Raw genomic sequence first — 21,659 nt, forward strand, 5'->3', positions numbered from 1 at the left:
TGGTGGCGGAGATGGGGAGCCCCAGGAGTAAAGCATTACAGTAATCAGTTTTAGAGAATAACGTAGACTGAAGGACAGGTCTGTAGTCCTGGAAGTGAAGAAGGGGTTTGAGTCTGTAAGCCAGCCAGTGTGTAGCTGTAAACAATATACAATCTGCTAGCCAATTAGAGTTATTTTGGCAATTGCCCTTTCCAATCTGTTTGGATCAAAAGACACAAAGAGCTGAGAAACTTGATGGTGAGATTAAATCCTCTTCAAGTAATACACTAGGGCTCTTTTATAGTCCAAGAAATAACAATCCATTCTCCTTTATGTGCCTGTGGTTTTGGAAAGAACATAGGCAGGACAATCATTTGGTTGACATGGAATGTAAATACTACTTTCAGAAGCAGCTTAGGGTGAGTACATAGAACTCTTTTTGAAAAAAAAACTTATCGTATGGTGAGTAAAAGACCAAAGCCTGTAATTCACTCATTCCTTGTGCTGAAGTGACAGCCAAAAGGAACACCACCTTCCAGGTGAGAAAGTTCAGATTCGCTAACTTGAGAGATTCAAAGAGAAATTTTATGAGTTGATCTAGGAATACATTGAGGACCCACAGAACTGGTGGTTACTGGAGGTTTGGCATGCCACAGTCCTTCAAGAACTTTGACGCTAAAGGGTGGAGAGAGGCAGCAGCTTCCTTTACCTGCTGGTGACAAGCTGTAATGGCACCAAGATGTACCATGGCCAAAGAAGTATCAATGCCTGATGACAGGGAGGTCTCTCGGACCACAAAAGAAGGGATCCAGATGACTGGTCTCACATCATGCAGAGAACATTGCCCATTTGAAACTGTAGGACTTACTGGTGGAAGGTTTTATATCAGAGATCAAAATGTCCTTTAATAGTTCTGGGAAGGAATAAGAATAGTAATGAATGCTCAACATAGGTGCCGTGAATGCCAAGGGTGGAAGATTCAGATGGCAGAGTCTTCCGCCTCCTGGGAGATGAGAGTCTGCCACATCCCCAGATGGACCGGGTATTGAAATGACAGATGGAGGTGAGGATACCAACACTACATAGCCTGTCCTATAGAATCTTCTGGACAGTCCTGGAAATGAGTGAAATCAGAGGGTATGCATAGAGCAAACAGATACTTCCGTTTAGCCAGAAAGCATCTGGAGTAAATCTCGATCTCATGGAACAGAAATGATTGACCTTCCAGTTGTTCTCGGATGTGAACAGGTTGATCACTAGGGCTCTCCAACTGAGCAACAAGTCAGCCACAACTCTCTGACCTAGAGACCAGAGGCTGCAGGATCTGCTGAGTTGATCCACCAGTGTATTTTGAATGCCTAGGCGATAAATCACATGGAGGCAAGAGTTTTATTGACAGGCCCATGACCAGAACCATAGGGCCTCTTTGCAGAGAGTATAAGAGCATGTGCCTACTCGCTTCTTTATATAAAAAATATGGCCACTTGATTGTTGGTCTCAATCAAGATTCTCCTGCCCGCAAGCAGGTGGGAGAAAGCTTTTAACATATACTGGGTGACCTATAGCTACAGAATATTGATTTGCAGGTGACTCTGCTTCAGCTGTGCTTAAGTTCATGTAGCAATGGTGTGTGCTCCCCAACTTCTGGTGGATGCATCAGTGTACAGTACCACTTGATGTGCTGGGACATGCAGCAGAAGTCCTAAGATCAGGACTTACTGGTTTATCCACCACTTCAGAGGCTTTTGTGAGCCATGGATACATGATGAGACAAGTGTGGATCCCATTGATCCTGGATGACCCACTGATGGCTAGTCATGTAAAAGCGAATCAGAAAGACTACATGGATCACTGCAGCCATGGTGCCTACTAGAACAAGACTCAACTTTGCTGACAACTGGTCCACACTACAGAAGGGACCTCATTAGGCCCATTAGAATCTCAGCCCTCTAGATAGGTAGGAAGGCTTTCTCTTGAAGTGAGTCAGTGCCTGAAGCTGAATCATCATGCAGAGAGATTCCAGAATGCATGACAGGGAGAGACTCATTGCTAACCAATTATTCAAGTACAGGAATATGCAGACTTCCTAGTTCTGATGTTGTGCTACTAAGACAGCCAGATACTTTGTAAACATCCTCGGTCCAACCAAGATGGTGTACTGATGGTGCATGCCTTCCACCGCAAAACTGAGGAATCTCCAATGGGCAGGGTGATGAAGATGTGAGCATATGAGTCTTAGATCCAGCACACAGTCAATCCTTCAGCTGAATGAATAGCAGAAGTGCCTGGAGCAAATTCATCTTGAACCTCTCCTGACCAGTGACTTCATCAAGGCTCTGCAGATCCAGGATGTTTTAGCCCACCTGACTTCTTGAGTATTAGTGGTACCATGAGAAGAACCTCCTCCAGGGAGACAGGTGCTATAGCCTTCTAATGAATTAGGAATGTTACTTCCAATTGTAATTGAGCCAATTGGGTGGGACTGGAACTAAAGACTGACATCCGTTGGTTTGGGAGAGACCATGAGAAGCACAAATGGTAGCCATATGCCACAATTCTCAGCACCCACTGAGAAATTACTACTTACCTGATATTTTCCTTTTCTTTAGAACAGACAGAAGAATCCAGAACCAGTGGGTTATGCACCTCTACTAGCAGATGGAGACGGAGCAAAGCTGACATCACAATATATATACCCCTGCAGTGACATCAGCCCGCCAGTATTCTCTACCAAAGCCAACCATGGACAGACTAACAAAAACTTGATTATCAACAGATAACCATTCCAGTACTCAACTAAAAGGAAACACTGAGCTCAGACAAAGAATGTATTAACACTAGCCTAGGGACTGGATTAATACTTACCAGTAACCCCTGGAATGTATAACCACACAGGACGACCATATCACAATCATTCGGCAGCCAAGGGCAGGAAGCTGGATTCATCTGTCTGTTCTAAAGAAAAGGAAATTATCAGGTAAGTAGTAATTTCTCATTTCTTAGCGTCCAGGCAGATGAATCCAGAACCAATGGGATGTACCCAAGCTACTTCCAAATAGGGTGGGAGGCTGCCTGCGGTCCAGTCAAAACCGCACATACAAAGGCTGCATTCTTCCGGGCTGTACCATCTAGACAATAATACCTGGAAAAGATGTGTAAGGAGGACCATGTCGCAACTCGGCAAATGTCGATGGGATGTCTCTTGATATTCAAGGGTTGCAATAGGCGATAGTCCTCCGCATCCCTCTCACTATCCAGAGACAGCAGGGAATTGGATTGATTCAAGTGAAAATCTGAGACGACTTTTGGCAAAAAGGAAGGAACAGTACGATGCCGTATCGCCCCTGGAGTCACTCAAAGGAATGGCTCTTGGCAAGACAAGGCCTGCAGCTCTGATATTCTACGCGCAGAACAAATTGCCACAAGAAACACTGTTTTCAAGGTCAGTAATCTCAAGGAAAGGTTACACATCAGTCAAAACATAGAGCTCGCTAAGAAATCCAAAACCAGATTAAGACCCCACAAGGGCACCAGTAACCGCATGGGAGGATGATGGTGTTTTACTCCCTTCAAGAAACTGGCCACATCTGGATGAGCTGACAAGGGACCACCATTCACCTGACCCCCGAAACAGGCAAGAGCCACTACCTGTACCTTTAAGGAATTAAGGGCCAACCCCTTATTCAATCCATCTTGAAAAAAATTCCAAAATGACCAGGATCTTAGAGCACAGAAGAACCCCTTGATCTTCACACCAAGCCTCAAACACTCGCCAAACCTGCACCAAATTTCCTCAGTTTGCCTTTTCCAGAAATCGGAATCTAAAGGACAAGATTGTGCGGGCCTGTTTAAAATCTAGCCCTGAAGAAAGGATTGACGGGCAGGCTCAAGAGAATGCTCCATGTGGCAAATGTGATATGTGCGGGCTGTCATTGGTGGGTTCTGTATGGCAACATCCCGGTTCGAGACGCAAAGTTTTTCTCAACAAATCTACAAATTGTAATTCTAAAAACGTGGTGCAAGTTTTACAATGTCCCTGCAATTTTATTTATGTTGGCTGGACTAAGCGAAAAATCCGGACGCGTCTCCTTGAACATAAGAGTTGCATTAAGATTCTGAAATTGACAGCCACGTTGGTAAATCATTTCATTGAAAAGGCCCATATTCAAAGATTTTCGTTGGACTATTCTGGAGGTGATTAATGTGTCATCCAGAGGAGGTGATATTCAATTTGTCTTAAATAAGCACGAAGTTTGGATCTTTAAATTGAGATCGGTGCACCCAGATGGACTAAATGAGATAATAAACTAGTATTCCCTGATTTAATTTATGACATCATTACGCTGTTTGACATATAAAAGTAAGGTGGACGGACGCCATGTTTAAAGATCTTGTGAAATGATCGTAAATAGAAGCTGAATAGGTCGGGAAACAAGACAGGATGAGTACAAGTGGAGAGCGGTTTTGAAAGTCTATGTGGAACCCCCTGAAGCAGACTTGCTATCGAAACATGGCCATGTCGGGGTTGTGAGTAAATTGGACTCTGGATAAAAAGATGAGTTGTAGCGGCTCACATTATGATATTTGAAATGAGACGTATTGTTGAGAAGTGACCCCGACTAAAGGATCTTCACGGGTTGGGACTGTTTTTAAGAAATATAAAAATATAAAAATGAAAGTAAATCAATGAATGAATAAGTTAAATAAAAGTGGACCAGAAGGATACACAACTTGTCCGTTTTTTCCAAGTTGTTCCCATGAAAGTCCTACATATATAGCTAATCTAATGTAAAAGATGATATACTGAGGAGCATTGTGGTGTGGCTTTTGGATTTTGTATAGTTACCTCAGATTGCTGAATTTATCGGGGCTTTTTTTTGGATTTTTTGGCTGTTCCAAACTGGCCAAATGAGCATTGTGCAAAAGAAGCACAAAATCCGCTGAAGTGGAGGTCCCGAGTGAGGAATGGCAGGAAGGTCTCCTGGCATTGCCCCCTGGCCCGGGGGGGGGGGTTAACTGGAGTTAAAACCAGTGGGGAAGGAGAAAAACCACCATCTGAATCCTCATTTGGCTGCTTAGGAGCGCCCGGCTCTGAAAACAAAATGGCCGCCATTCCCGCGTTAGACAGAATCTGGGCTGGCCCCCCAGTGAGCCTTTGCGTCTGGGAGCGCAAAGCCGAATGTTCAGCTGGCCTCAAAGGACCCTCCCCACTGGGGAGGCACCTCAAACAAATGCCTTCGCGGGAGAGCCACGTTCCGGGCTCTCCGCAGGCAGCACATCGTGCTGAGCGCGGCATGGGGGAAGGGAAAGTCTAATAATAAATGAGAATCACCCCCGGAGCCTGGCAGGAGTAGGTAAGAGAACCTCCGCTCAGAAAACGACTTGGCTTTTTACAAAAAGCAGAGGAATGTCGCCTCTCTGCTAGCACTGCCCCAAGGAAGGCAGAGTCTCAGGGCAGCATGCTGTCGTGAGGGGGGAGAGGTTGGACTACCAAAATTCACCCCTGGAAGTCAGAGAAGCCTGAGAAGGAAAACGTACCAAATCTACTCTGAAAAATGCCAGGTAATACTGCTACCAGTTATGCCCGCAAGTTTGGAAGTGACTGAGAAGCCAGAAACCCTTTTTTTTTTTTTTTAACCTTGATCCCTCCAGACTTAACCTTGATCCATCCAGACAGTGAAAGAATTTAAGAAGGAATGAGAGAGAGAAATCTAAATTTCTATCCACTGTAGCTGAAATGGGGAACCGCATGTTCTGCAACCTTCATCTGCTGGAGTCAGAGAAATACTAAAGGGACGCAGAGGGCGCTCCAGGCTATAAGAGAGCACCCTTCAAGTTTTTCTCTGACTCCATCTGCTGGAAGGGAGACAACCCACCGTCTGGACTGATCTGGGTATGCATAGGGAAAAACTGGTTCTTTGATTCCTACTTCAGTACCTCCTGGAGGACAGTGGTGCACACTTGGTATTAGAGAAGGTCTGAAGCATTGTGTGGGCTTTCAGTAGATCCACACCTCCTTGACATCATCTCTAAACAGATTCCTTCCAGTACATGGCACATGGTGAGCCTCTCCTGCACATTCTCTTGGAGGCCAGATACACCCAGCCATAAAATTCTATACTCATCTACAGCCATAGCAGAAGCTCTTCAGGCCATCTCATAAACAAATGGATAAGATGCAAACACACTCCTCATAATGAACAATTAGTGAATAGAATTCACTCTGATCCTTTTGAGGTAGGTATTCATTGAAATCCTGTCTCCTTTCCAGAATAATATACAAATGTTGAACCATCTAGGGCTGGTAGGATGCCATACAGGCTTGGAGCATAGCAATTGGAAAATACCTTCTCCCAAAACAGTTCAAGTTTGACACTCACACCCAGGAGGTACAGAAGTGTGTATCTTAGACTTCTTAGAACGTTTTAAAGCAGATTCAACCAATGCAGATTGGTGTGGCAATCAAGGATTGTCAAATCCCTCAACTATATGGGGATGCCTCTTAGTGTCTGCTTTCTGAAAAGGAATACAGAGTATGAAGTTTCCACGTTCTTCTATATACAGCCTTATAGAGAGGGTGGATGGGTATGGCTATCAATTCCTTGGTGGCATCCAGGTACTTCAGGAGACCAAAAAGGGTGGCTCTAAGGCCTCCTTCAACATGCAAGTCAAATGCTACAGACTTAGCCATAACCTGTATAAAATCTATAAAGAAAAGATAGTCAAAGAGGGAACCTAGTCCTTGTCTATGGAGTAGAGGGCCCAAGGGGAAATCAGGCAAGTATTCCTTTATGGAGTTCTCCTCTGACCTGTAGGGGGACCTTGATGACTGGTGAGGTGACTTCTGAGCTGAAGCTGATCCTTGTGTTAACTGCTTTTTGGAGCCAAAGGCCCAACTTTTGAAGCCTAGGGGATGATTGGCTCTGAGGAGAAGGTGAAGCTTTCCTCTCAGAGCCTGTCTGGCAGACACTCCTGTGCATACTCTGAGCTCTTTTCAAGAAATTCCTACATAGGCGTGGAAACCTTCCATTGGTGTCAAATGGCGGTGATGTCTCCCACCTCTGAAACTGTGATCCACTGTGTCTTCAGACAAAAGCAATTTTTGGTCCAGCAGTTTCCTCCTGATTCCAGCTTAAATGGAACAAAGCTACAGATATGAGCTTTCATTTGCAACTACCTGAGTTTTCCCCTATGTTTATATCCCCTTCTCAGTCCAGCCAAGCCACTGCAATGACAGACTACGGCTCCCTCTGCAACTCAGTTAACACTGGCTCTAAATCTGGCCACTAGGCATTGCCACTAGGCAATGGCAGAAAATTATTTCCCCTCTGGCATTTCCAGCCCTAGCTGACCTGGGAAATAGAAGACCTGACATGGGAATTGAACCTAGATTCTCCGTATGGCAGTACACAGCATTTGCTACTAAGTCACAAGCCAGATACCATTTTTAAAATTAAATTCAAATATTTTTATTAAATTTTAAACCATCAACACTGCAGAGTACATAATGACTTCTTTTATGTACCATGCCTTGAATCAATTTTAGTCAGTTTTAACCTCCCTTTATCCCACTACCTACCCATCCCTCTACCTTTATCTCCCCTACTCCATCTTGACTTTTTTCTCACCAGTTTTAGAAATTTAAAAATCATGTTTTAAATGTTTATTATTTAATTTTTGTATATGAAGTTTCATGAGAACATCACATCGGTTTACAGTAGTTAAATACTCATTTAAAAATATTTGCATTTCCAAAATTAAATGGAGAAGTAAATACAAAGTTTCAAAATAAACTAATAAAACAAATAAAATAGTAAAATAATTAAACAAAATTTAAATAAAGCAGCAGAACAGTAAGAGCAGAGATAATATAATTAACTAAATGTTTATATTAAAGGGGAATATAATTCTTAGGTTAAAGCTCTTGAAAGGCTTGATTGAATAGCCATGTTTTAATACCCTTTTTAAATATTTTAATGTCAGATTCCATCCTTAGTTCCTGGGGTAGAGAGTTCCACAGCCAGGGCCCTGCAATGGAAACACCCCTTTCCCTGACATTATTTAAATGAGCATTTTAGGAGAAGGAATGGGTAGCATCCCTGTACCTGCTGATCTTGTAATTCTTGATGGGATATGGTTGAGATTCTTTATTATGAAATTTTACTTTAAAAGATCTATTCTTTAAGTAAGAGTTTATCTTTTTAGAACAAGTTTTTCATGTTTCTCCCTGATTTTCATTCATTTTCTTTTACTTTCCCTTCTTCTCTCGCCTTGCTTACCCCATCCTTTAACCTCCCAAAAATGCTTTTTCTCTTATCTGATTCTTTCTCTTCTAGTCTTCCCTTCCCCTACAGTCAACTCCATCTTTTCTCATCTCTTCCTCTCCACCCTCCTGTCTCCCATTTCCCACATCCTTCCTTCCAATCTTAACCTTCCCCTCTAGCCTAGATTCCCTCCATCATCAGTTTCCATTCTCTCTTCTCTCCACTCTCACTACCCCATTTCTGATTCCCTCTCATCTACTCTTTCTTCCCTCTCCTTCCCGTTTCTTCCATTTCTGTTCTTTTACATCTTCTTTAACCCTCAGTTTTTCCTTCCTGATGCTCCAGTCCATTGCCACCGATTCCTCCTTTCTATTCCCAGTAGCTTTGTTTACTTATCATGCAGCATGAGACAGGAGCCTGTGGAAGTGGCTAGAATGACCTCACAGACAGGAAACTGCAAGAGGCTTTGGTCTCCCAAAAAGCTGAAACACTGATCAGTCCCATGACTCAGCTGCTGTGGTCTTCCTGCCGCTGAACAGCCAGAACACTTCCATGTTTTGTTTTTAAACTTTATTGCTCCAACAGAAAGAGGCTTAAATTTTTAAGGAGAAGCAGCAGCATACAGAAAATTCCAAGGACTGAGGAAGGGAGGGACTAGGGGATGTCCAGGTAGGGAGGGGGAAGGGTAGGACAACTAACAACTCTTCCTCTGGAAATCCCTCTTGGTCCCATATGCACACCTGAAGGAAGGCAAAGAGGGCTTTCACCTCTGCAGAATTTTCTCTTTCAAATCAGCAACAACCCCTCTCAACGGAGGGAGGGAGGACAGACCTTTCACCTCAGGTTTTGCTGTTCAGACCACAGGTTGGACAAGGAGGCTTGTCCAAGGAGGCTTGTCCAACCATCTGCTGGAGACAGAGAATACGGCAGGCTGGTGTCAGCGCAGATACATATAAGGAGCATCATCAGTGAACTTGTTGATCTCTGTCTCCATCTGCTGGTTGGCATGCATAACCCACTGATCTGGACTGGTCTGACCAGGTGAAGAAGAAATAGTTTGTCAAGGACTTTGCCAAAGGCCAGTTTTGCTTACCGTCAGTATCCCATGCCACAATCCTGCATCTCTCTTGAAATCCAGCACGTTCACTATCGTCTCACCTGCAGGAGAAAATGTCATCATCAAGTTACCATAGGCAAAGCAGCACTTCAACTCTGATGACAATTTTCCAGTGCACTCATCTTGTTGATACATATAATGCAAGTGCAAACACTAAGGCGTGTACATGCATTTCAAAGCAATTACAGTCACTGATGATACATGAATTTATATAGTCAAAAACTGTCTATACTAAATGAACACTGCACTAAAGACAACCCTGATTATGTCACATATGCAGTCATTAAGACCATGGCAACCAAAGCACAATGTTTATGTACGTACAGATTGTAAAATGCACTGAGCATTCATGCTGCTTTCTGCAGACTCACCTTCAGTATAATTGCAAGCTTGAGAGAGTGCTTGAGCGTGTGACAGCATTGCGATCCGGGATACTGTTACTCCCATCACACTGCCTTCTTTACTCGTTTTGTACTAGGAGACAGGAAGAGGAGTGTTAATAAATTTCTGATGCAGTATGATCTTCTCAACTGTGACTTTTGGATCTGTGTGTACAGGACAAGACTTCTTGCTAAGAACAACTTACTAAAAACAAACTTCTCCCATCCCCAAACCAGGAGATTTTCCAAGGGAATAACCACCAATCATTACTGGCATTAGAAGCATGGGATTTATTTCCTGTTTGGGTATTTGCCAGGTATTTGTATCCTGGATTGGCCACTGTTGGAAACAGGATGCTGGGTTTGATGGACCCTCAGTCTGACCCAGTATGGCAACATCTTATGTTCTTAAAGCAGTACCCACCCACATTCAAATTCCAAGAGAACAGTTCCTTTACTGATGGTCTACGTGTTTCACACCTCATAGGGAATGAGAAAACTCAGGATGAGAGGCTAAAGATGTACCCTGAATGAAACCTCAAAACGCACAATTGTCACAATTTGCAATTTCATGAAATTGAAAGCTAGACCTTTATCCAACCTCCTTGCAAAGAACTGCCAAATGGAAGATATCAAATCCCCTCTAGGAATAAAACCTGCTCAGCATTGCACTGATCTTCAAAAATGCGCCAAACCCCCGATATATTCCAGGGATGTAGGACCTTTTCCAAGAAAGCAACAGGGTATCCATCATCTCTAAAGAATATCCTCTCTCTCTCTCCTAAAACAAGACCTCTCAAGAGCCAGGCTGCAACACAAAATTGAACTGGATCCCTGTGAAACACCAGACCCTACTTCAGTAGACCCTACCTCAATACAGGTAAAGAGAGAGAACAGCTAGAACAGAACTGCACAAGGCCACCTTGATCAATCAGGCGCTACTAGAGTACCGACCTTTGAAGCCCGGAGATCTTCAGCAGGAGACTGTCTAAGGCCAGGAAAGAAATACAAAATAGCTGCTGCTCTGGCTAGGACTGAATTAAGGCATCTAGCTTGGATGATACTCTCTCTCTTTTTCTGCTGTAGTATCCTTTTACATTTGCATTCCTGTGGGACGCCATTACGTCCAACACCAGATCCCCTCATTGCACCACAATGCGAAGAAAGGTCCTTTCCGTCAGTTCCCACTGTTCAGAGTCCAGAATGATGTGGCTGAGACAGTCCGTTTGAACCTTCTCTACCCCAGGTATGTGAGATGCCAATAGTATTCTCATGTATTTCTCCTTCCAGGTTACATGTGATTATCATGTACGCTAACACATGAGAGCTCTTGGCATCTCCTTGATGAATCACATACATCACTACCATGGCATTTGTCTGACCAAAACCAGACTGCTCGATTTCGAAGAACCAGAGCCAAATAGAACAATGCCAACCAAACTGCTCTGGTTACCAAACAGATTTGTTACCTGGTCTCTACTGCTGACCAAGTTTCCTGGGGGAAAAAAAAAAAAAAAAAGAGACCTTGGCAATGCACTCCCCAACCTATGAGGTTGGTAATTATTGTCACTACCATGGAGGCGGTTTCAGATCTACTCTCTTCTCCAATTAATGGAAATAAGTCACCAACAAACCCTGCTCCTGCCTGATCTGGGATCACATTTTTGTGACCAAGTATCTCATTGGAAGCAGGGCTCTCTGCAAGGGTCCTCCCCCTCTGAACCAGGTCCAAGGCTGTCACCATTGTCTTCAACACCTGAAGATAATGCCATATGAAGGATTTCTTGGTGTATCTCAAGGCTTGCAGCCTCTTGAGTCCTTTGTACAGTCAACAACACTCAACCCCAATTAGTGTCAAAATGAGACCCCAGATCAATTAAACCTTATTGGTAGCTAACTTATTGGGCTGACTTTGATCTGAATAACCAATCATCCAGATAAGGTTGAACCAGGAGAACTTTTTTATTTAAGAAAGTTCTGAGGGCAGTAGTCAACCAAAATGGAGGACCTGAAACCAGTACTGAGAAACAAAACAACTTCTGAAGGCCCTCTCAGAAAGGAATACGCTGATATACTTCTGTCAAACCCATGGATGCTAAAAAAAAAAAAAAAATTGTCTTGTTTCACTGTTAAAAGAGCTTGAACTGGTCTTGAATCAGTGGCGTGCTAGGGTAAGAGACAGGAATTTAGTCTCTGGCTCTACAATAGATCTATAAGTCTCCATAACTGATAAAAGAGACTTACATTCTGAAGTGAGGAACCCTCAAAACTTTGACTTGTGTCCGATCCAAAATAGGTTGAAAGGTTTTTTGTTTTTTTTAAACCACTTACTATATGGAATACAGACATTGATCTCATTGCACCAGAGGCAGTGAAACTGCTGCTCTAATGTCTACCAGATGACTGAGCATAACCTGAAATGCCTTTTGCATCAGACAGAAAATATAAGGAGATATCACAAAATTGGTCAAGTTCAGACAAGCAAACTCTAAGGCGCAGCCACTCTGAATGACCTATAAGACCCAATAGTCTGTCATAATCTGGGCCTATATCTGGAGAAATTCTGATAACTGACCACTTATCCTTTGATTAGAGACTGGTTACTTATTCCTTCACTGGGAGCCTTGGGAAGTCCTGTAATTCCTGAACTCTGGACATGTCCCTCTCTCTTGAAACTTCAAAAGGACTGAAATCTACTATATGACCCAGATCTTGACATTCTGAAGGCTTCTAGAAGTAATTAATGGATGATTCTTGCGCGTTCATCCTCTAGTAGCCTGGAAACTTTAGATGCTCCAAAGGCTCTGACACTGTTCACTAGGTCCTCACCGAATAGAAGCCTGCCCTTGAAGGGAAGCTTCAAGACTTACTTGTAGAAGTTGAATCCAGAGACCCAACACCACAGCTACACAAAGGTCTGGCTGCTATACTACAATAAACCATGCTTCTAGCCAAGGTATGAACTAATCAAAGATGCATTTGTCCAAAGGCTGCTCCTATTTCCAGTTGTACTGCCTTCTCCAGGGCTGAAATGTTTTCCTGCAAAGCCTCCTGTATATGATGAGACAAATGCAAACCAGTTTTAGTCACAACAGCTACATGTTGCCAGCTGAGAGACACACTAGCTGTCTCAAAGGCCTGCTTGAGAACTGCCTCTATTCTTTTCCATCCTGTGTATCTTAGGAGTGTTGCACTACCCTCTACAGCAATCATGATTCTCATCACCAAACAAGCCAGTGCATCCACCTCAGGAAAGCTTAACTTTTCCACTTCTTGGGAGATAAATGGAAAAAGTCTTTTTTTTTTTCTGTGAGCAAATCTCTTTAAAGCTGACTTCAGGAGAATTTCATTCCAAAACCACCAAAATATTCGACTGACCCAAGCAATGGAAAACCCTTGCTCGCTTTCAAATACTAATCAAAATGGAATAGTCTTCCATTGTTCCCTCAGAAATGTTTTGTATCCGCAAGGAAGAGAAATTAAGGAAAACAGCTCTTCATGAAATCGTCCAACCACAACAGAGCTATCTTCCCATTCAGGGGAGCACTTCATGTCCTGAAACTCTACTTTAAGCCACTTAGGTCCAGGGAGAAACACCAACTTCGAGGATATTTTTTTTTCGGTCCTACCTTCTCATCCGCTTAACACCTGAAATCTCAGGATTGCTCCCCTGGTAAAGCAAAATTCCAGGGTAAGGAACTGAGGCTATACTCTGCCCAAAAGACGCCTGTTGCAGACATCTTTAAAGGTACAAGGAAATGTTGACAGGCTGCAAAGGAGATGGACATCATGGAGTGTAAACTGCCAATTAAAACTAGCAGCTAATGCAGCCCCAGAGGAACAGGCCGTAAGCTCCTGTCCCGCGGAACCCCCAGGTGGAGGGGCCTAGTTCAAACCTCTTGCCACGCATACAAAATTGCCAAGAGACTGGCTGAGGCAGACCGACCGCTGGCGAGAATCGACTGCACTACCAACCCCACCAGAACAGTCCCCTTCCAAAGCAGATATCACTTTCTGCTCCTTAAACTCTTCTCTTTCTCGTCACAGTTGTGACTCAATGGACTTCCTCCCACCAAGCCTCTATGTTGCATGTGTATAGAAGTTGGGTTTTCTTTCATGCTCAGCTGGAGAGGACATACCGTATATACTCGTGTATAAATCAAGAAATTTATGCCAGAAAAAAGCACAAAAAAGCTGGCTCGACTTATACATGCATATTATAGTTGTGCACAGTTTTTTATGTTTGTGCTCGTTTTGTTTTCAGATTGGGGGTGGACCATTTCGATCTACCCTCAGATCTGAGTTATTTTTATTTTGTCAAAATTAAAAAAAAGCAAAAAAAAAAAACAAAACAGAAATCTCACCCCAACCCTTCAAATGTAATTAAATATAAAGCCCCCCAACCAGGTCGTCAGCTGCCAGTAATTAAAATGCCCCCCAATGGACCACCAGGGACCTTGGGTGAGTTTTGGGGGAGTTGGGAGGCTTTATATTTAATGACATTTGAACGGCTGGGGCGGGATTTTTAAAAAATTCTTATTTTCCTGATCGCTCATTTTAAACTTCGACTTAGAAATGGGCCAATGGATTTTGGTCTCAAAATCGCCCATCAACTTATACATGAGGTCGATCTATAGACGAGTATATACGACACTCCCTTCACCTCATAAAAAAACCAAACTTCTGAGATGTGAAAAAGAGAAGCTTGCTTTTTTTTTTTTAACTCACTGCAACACTGTCTGAAGCACTGCTGAACACTGAGCCTCCGGATAGGAAACACAGTCCCATGCACAAATCTTGCTTTCTTTCTTTTTAACTTGATGAAAATTAACAAGGCAGAGGGAGATTCTGAAACCAACTCTGGTTTCTTGCCTGCCTTTTTTGGGGGGGTGGGGAGGGAAGAAGGGCCAATTAGAGAACAGAGGGAAGTTGTGTGTGTGGGGGGGGAGGAAACAGGGCAACAGAATGAAATGTGGAGCTCAAGCCAAACCCCTTGGAAGCCCCCTGGTCTAAGGCCATGTTCAACTGGGGGGAGGAAGCACAATGCTTTCACCACAGGAGCTGCCCTGCCAATCCAATCCGTTTCAAACAGTCTAAGCTTCATCTTAGAGCACAGAACATGCTCTCCTACCATCTGCTGGAGATATGAGAATTCTGACAGGCTGAGCAGCATGGGAGCCTAATTAAGGTGACATTGGCAAGCCTGTTAATCTATTCCTCCATTTGCCGATTGGTCTGGCTGGATGAAGAGGAATTCACTGTTGCACAACAGAAAAGATCAAGTCAAATTTCAAACAATTGACCATATGTGGTCTGTGTGACACTTCCTTTAAACAAATGAATAAGAACCTTGAAGTCAATAAAATGAAGGAAGCCCTCATCTCAAGCCTACTGCAGAGAAATGGCCATGACTTGTGGCTTACCTCAATGTATGCTGGTTCTGTGCCTGCCGCAGAGATGTGGGGCTGCCAATCTTTTGGTGACTTAGAAAGATACCGCGAGTCTGTCACAACCCATTTGAGCTTGGGCCAGCCTATCACAAAAGTGAAAGACAATATTAATGGGGCACACAACGCCAAGCGACAGCAAGAGAGAGTCTAAGAGTTTTTGTTTTAATTTTATTTGCTTCCCTGATGATTTTATAGTTCATTGTTCTTAAGTATAACCCATAACCTGTTTTCATTGCTCTTCTCCAGCATGTATTAGTTTCAATACATTTGAATATTTTTGTTATAATCTGGTTTCCTTTGCATCATTTTTACTTCTTTAGTATTTTTTTTTAAATTGCCCTTCACCGGCATGTATGAGATCTAATACTTTTGAGTGTTTTTAGTTATAATATTGTTACCTTTGGATTTTTTACTGCCTTTAATGTTCCAAGTATGATCATAGCTATTTTATTTTCACTGCTTTAATTTGTTTTAGAACTTTTGACTATTTATTTGTTAAATTTATGTTTTGCTTCTATTTGTTTATTTCAACTGCATAAAACTTTGATTAACTGTAAAGAAAGGCTACTTATCAAACTGAATAAACTAAACTAAGTGTGAAGTGCTGTTCCTTTCATGACAGGAGGTAGGATAGGGCAGTGGTGTCAAGTAATGTTCTGTTTAACTTTTGATACCCACAGAAAAAGCAGGTAATGTAACTTAACAGTGAGAGCAAAGAACTATGAATAAAGAGACAAGAGTTCCAAATCCTACATTTACCCTCTGCCTTCAGCAAGCATCATTCTCCCCTGTACTTTGTTATTGGTGATTTAGAATGCAAAGTGCTGCCTAGCCCCAAATTATTCAGATATTCTCTTTATACAGGAAGAGTTGGTATCCCTAATTCTGGTAGGTTTATAGGTCTCATTTTAAAGTCATAAAAAGTTATGTGTATATATATATATATATATATATATATAATTTTTGTTGTGACTTTATACACACACACACACACATGTGCATAGACAGCTCAAGATAGAGTGAATGAGTTGCGAGATTTATTCCTCAAGGACACTTTGGTGCAGCATACTGATTTCGCTAGCCACTCTGGATTCCAAGCTATGGCCTGGATTTATCAAAATGCACTAAATATCGCATGCGATAGGAAAAGGGGTGCGTTTTATGGTAATAGGCAGTTTATCGCAATTTGCACTAATACCTATGCGAAGTACCATCTTAGCACAAATTGCGATTACTTTTTCACACTTTGCGATAAGTGCCAGAATTATTGTTGTATTTCCTACATACAAACACTGGGGGGGGGGGGGGGGGGGGTAGGACATGTTTAGTAGTTTTAAGCTCCTGAAGAGCCAGCCTGGCTATCAGGGCACTCCTGAGAGAGAGCGCGAGCGAGACTAGCCATAATGTCCTCACACTAGATAGGTATTTATATCTCTATGGGAGGCCCACCTAGTAACTCGAGGCGAGGTTTAGGTATTAGTGTAGGGGTTAGGAGCCACTTTGACATTCAAAGTGAGACGTACGAACAGAACAGTGCTCTCTTGTGAAGATTTGATGACCTCTCTCTCTCCCCCTCCCCCGTGGATGTAGGAGATAGCTAGGCTGGCTCTCCAGGAGCTTAAAACATCACAACGCGCGATAAAACCCTATTGCATGGCTTTACGCAAATGAAAAAGGTGTAGTTAAAATTTGCGTTAAAGCCGTGTGATATGGCTTTGCAAAACTGTGAGCCCAGCCCACTTGGCCAAAACTCCCGCCCCAATATCCTCCCCTTTTTCTCATTTGCATCGCACCATGCGTTATGGTGCTTTCGCACGCGTTAAAGGCATTTTTCGCATGCGAAAACGCCATATAGCACTTTGATAAATGACCCCCTAAGTCAACTAATGAAAGTATTCTGCAGAGCAGACAAGTGGGAGTCAGGTAAAGAAAGTCATATCGCCAACCTTTAAATTGCACAATTTCCCCATTCTGGGTTTTTGGTAATCCTTTCAGACACACTTCGCTTGTGAGGGCTAGAGTAATGCCACAGCTTCCCAGCAAGAAACCAATCTGCTGGCCTCCAGCATCCTGGTACAAAAGAAAAAAAAAAGATATCATTTATGAGAGCAATAGAAAGCCGCTGGCCCAAAATAACCATTTAGAAGAAAACCACCTTTCACTTGCATCACTAAAACTTAATTTGATTTCCAAAAGCAATAAAAAAAACAAAACAAAACACTGAAAATCTGATTTGGTTACCACTGAACTTGAGGTGGACACAAAGCAAAGGAAATGGAGAGAAAGAAAAACTGTGTGTGGTGGCATTAGAAACATTTATGAGATTGGCTCTGGCACAGGGATATCATGCAGGCAACGGTGGCCAAGAGAGCAACTAGAACAGCAGTGCTAGAGCATGATGGCCCGGTAATGAAGTTGGATGTACTAGAGATTATGCAGGAAATAAAACTGAATATGCTTAGATATCTCGCCAGCATTATCCAGCTTGAAAAAGAGTGAAGGGAAGTAGAGAGCAGAGAGGTCCAGAATGAAACAAACAACTGGTAGCAAAAAAGGCACCAGGGCTGATTTTTTTCAAGACAGATTTAAAAACTCATGGATAATGAAAATTATTAGAGGAAAAATAATGTTACAACATGTGGGAGATTGCAAAGACATGTAAAACAGACAAAACAACTTTACTAGCAAAGAGCCTATACATGAGTCTTCTGCCAGAAGTGCAAGGTGGCAGCAGTTAAGAGTAATGTGACCTGTTTTCACAGCTATAACCACAAAAATAAAGGGTGGCAAAGAAGCTGTAGGAGATACTTTAAGGTTGTGATTAGCTCTCAAGAGCCACATCCCCACTCATCAGGTCAAAAAACAGAGGTGATAAGGGTGAGCAAAAGGTCTGGAAAGTTAATCACAAACAGGCCGATACAGTACAGTGCGCTCCGACGGCGCGCACTGTTAACCTGCCATTGGACGCGCGTTTTCCCTTACCCCTTATTCAGTAAGGGGCGGAAAATGCACGTCCAACCCGCCGAACCTAATAGCGCCCTTAACATGCAAATGCATGTTGAAGGCCCTATTAGGTATTCACGTGCGATTCAGAAAGTAAAATGTGCAGCCAAGCTGCACATTTTACTTTCAGAAATTAGCGCCGACCCAAAGGTCGGCGCTAATTTCTTCAGGCATCGGGAAAGTGCACAGAAAAGCTGTAAAAACTGCTTTTCTGTGCACCCTCCGACTTAATATCATGGCGATATTAAGTCGGAGGTCCCGAAGGGTAAAAAAAGTAAAAAGAAAAAAGAAAAAAAAGAAAAAAAAAGTTTGAAGTCGGCTGGAGGGTCGAAAACCGGACGCCGGCAAAATTGAGCATCGGCTGTCAAACCCACTCCACTGACAGCTGCCGCTCCTTTTGCCCGTTTCTACCGCCAGACCTAATTTAAATAATCGCGCGCACAGGCAAGTGGCCTGTGCGCACGCCGGGAGAGCATGCGTTCGCCCGCTCTCCCGCGGACTTTATTGAATCGGCCTGAAATATATTAAAGTACTCCAGTAAAACACTGTCTACAGCTCATTTGTTGGCCTTCATTTCTACTTATGCAAGAAAACAGATAAGCAAACACACTACCACAAAATCAGAAATTGTGTGACAAGGCTCGCAATGCTGAGAATACGCAATTCAGAGAACAGAAGGCATAGATATTTGAAATCATCATTTTATATATTATCAAGATGCAGGGGGTTTCCAGCCCTTGACAAAACTGCTCTGAGAGATGGACATAGGATACAAGTGAGGCTACCTTTTCACCTTGATATTCAAACAAAATCACCACCTCACAGAAATTTATCCACTGTTTAGAAGTGGCAGAAAAACTGTATAGACAGGAAGGTAATACAGAAGGGACGGATGTCATTCAGGAACCGGGATGGAGGAAAGTAGTCCTGCAAAGGCACAAGGCAACTTTCAGGAGAAAATGCATGCCACTGAGATCACAGAAGCCGAGAACAGGCTCAGAAGACAGAACCGAGCAGAAAGGACCAAATGCTCTCAGGCACCATAAAATATTTGGTCTACAGTACAAAACGTTTTTTGGAAATATCTTGAGGAGGAAGCAGATAATAAGCCGTGCAGAGAGAAATGATTACTTCATAGAGATGAGGGTGCAAGGCTATAACTTAATACCTGAGAGGCAATGTAATTAAAGATGCCTTAGTAATCTTATATTTATACTTTTTATAGAAAATTTTCCACACACATAAACCAACAGTTCAGTATACCTTATGCGTTACAAGTAACCATACATAGTCTCAAACATAAAGCATTAATTTTCCTCCCACTGCGTTATCAATACAGCCTATGTTGAAAATATAATATACTTTATGCACGGGAGGCATATTCTATGATAATATATTCAAAATCTCAGAAAAATATTTTTAACCATCTCATAGACTGACAAATCTACTTCTGGGGAAATTAACAAAACATAAATTTCTATAACTAATAGATTTTTCAAACATTTTAGCCCTTACACGAAAAGATGAATTATGCTTAACCAACACATTTTGAAAAGATAAAACATCTGAAACCTGATTAGAGAGGGAATTCAATTGGCAGGTATTATTATCCAATAAAGATTTATGATGCCCAATCTGTGAAGAAGCATCAAAAGAAAATTTACAAAGTTTGGCCACACAACCCTCAAGAATACCCTCAAACTGCTGTAATGAGGAAGCCAAATCTTCTAATGAAATATTCTGAAAGGAAATATTAGCATTTCTCTGAGGGACAGAAAAGACCACTGGAGATAATACAGAGGCTGGGAGAGGTGAGGAAAAAAACAACTTTGTATCAGTCTAAGAGGTCTTAGACCCTCCAATAGAATTAGGATGAGACAATATCCCTTCCTCTACCAATTCCAAGGAAAATCTAACATCCAATGTCTCTCCTGAACTAATCCCAGCCGCAGCCCCTGTTTCACCAAAATCTAGGGAAGTCGATGCAAGTCTACACAGGATGCAATATTTATGAAGGGTTGTGAAGGAGAATTCCAATCTTTGGGGCTTAACACACACACACACACACATAACACTGCTCATCAGAGGGGACTCCGAGGGGTCCACACACTGCAAACCTCCAAGAGTACCCCCGACTTGGCTGATAGATGGAGTAACCAAAGAATACAAAAACATCCCAAGTGCGGGAACTGCAATTGCTGCCAAAGATGGCATATTTTGGCCCTTCCTTCTTACCCATAAGGGTGCCAAGAACAAACCACTTGCTTAAAGAGGTAGAGAACCACAGCAATAACATGCTCCTTAGAGATCCGCAGAATCCCCATGGGACTCCCCAAGGTGCCCACAAGGGGTATGCTCCTTATGATCACTTCTTGAGTTTGCGTCTATGGTGGCGCGTCATATAAGAACATAAGAACATAAGAAATTGCCATGCTGGGACAGACCAAGGGTCCATCAAGCCCAGCATCCTGTTTCCAACAGAGGCCAAAACCAGGCCACAAGAACCTGGCAATTACCCAAACACTAAGAAGATCCCATGCTACTGATGCAATTAATAGCAGGGGCTATTCCCTAAGTATAATTCATTAATAGCCATTAATGGACTTCTGCTCCAAGAACTTATCCAAACCTTTTTTGAACCCAGCTACACTAACTGCACTAACCACATCCTCTGGCAACAAATTCCAGAGCTTTATTGTGCGTTGAGTGAAAAAGAATTTTCTCCGATTAGTCTTAAATGTGTTACTTGCTAACTTCATGGAATGCCCCCTAGTCTTTCTATTATTCGAAAGTGTAAATAACCGAGTCACATCTACTCGTTCAAGACCTCTCATGATCTTAAAGACCTCTATCATATCCCCCCTCAGCCGTCTCTTCTCCAAGCTGAACAGCCCTAACCTCTTCAGCCTTTCCTCATAGTGGAGCTGTTCCATCCCCCTTATCATTTTGGTTGCCCTTCTCTGTACCTTCTCCATCGCAACTATATCTTTTTTGAGATGCGGCGACCAGAATTGTACACAGTATTCAAGGTGCGGTCTCACCATGGAGTGATACAGAGGCATTATGACATTTTCTGTTCTATTAACCATTCCCTTCCTAATAATTCCTAACATTCTATTTGCTTTTTTGACTGCTCTAGCACACTGAGCCGACGATTTTAAAGTATTATCCACTATGATGCCTAGATCTTTTTCCTGGGTGGTAGCTCCTAATATGGAACCTAACATCGTGTAACTACAGCAAGGGTTATTTTTCCCTATGTGCAACACCTTGCACTTGTCCACATTAAATTTCATCTGCCATTTGGATGCCCAATCTTCCAGTCTTGCAAGGTCCTCCTGTAATGTATCACAGTCTGCCTGTGATTTAACTACTCTGAATAATTTTGTATCATCTGCAAATTTGATAACCTCACTCGTATTCCTTTCCAGATCATTTATATATATATATTGAAAAGCACCGGTCC

The 21,659-nt window shown here is 42.6% G+C and overlaps 1 protein-coding gene across 4 annotated transcripts in view; it reads right to left on the minus strand.

Moving 5' to 3' along the window:
• DIP2B (disco interacting protein 2 homolog B) overlaps positions 1 to 21,659 on the minus strand; it is a 433,878-nt gene that overhangs the window by 108,556 nt on the left and 303,663 nt on the right. For all 4 annotated transcript variants that reach the window (XM_029594985.1, XM_029594983.1, XM_029594984.1 and 1 more), the window contains 4 exons: positions 17,137 to 17,260; positions 15,164 to 15,273; positions 9,732 to 9,834; positions 9,337 to 9,401 (listed from right to left, as the gene is read on the minus strand). In XM_029594985.1, the coding sequence (XP_029450845.1) occupies positions 9,337 to 9,401; positions 9,732 to 9,834; positions 15,164 to 15,273; positions 17,137 to 17,260 (402 nt within the window). The remainder of the gene's footprint in view (positions 1 to 9,336; positions 9,402 to 9,731; positions 9,835 to 15,163; positions 15,274 to 17,136; positions 17,261 to 21,659) is intronic.

Source organism: Rhinatrema bivittatum, chromosome 3, assembly GCF_901001135.1.
Source record: "Rhinatrema bivittatum chromosome 3, aRhiBiv1.1, whole genome shotgun sequence".
Lineage (NCBI taxonomy): Eukaryota > Metazoa > Chordata > Amphibia > Gymnophiona > Rhinatrematidae > Rhinatrema > Rhinatrema bivittatum.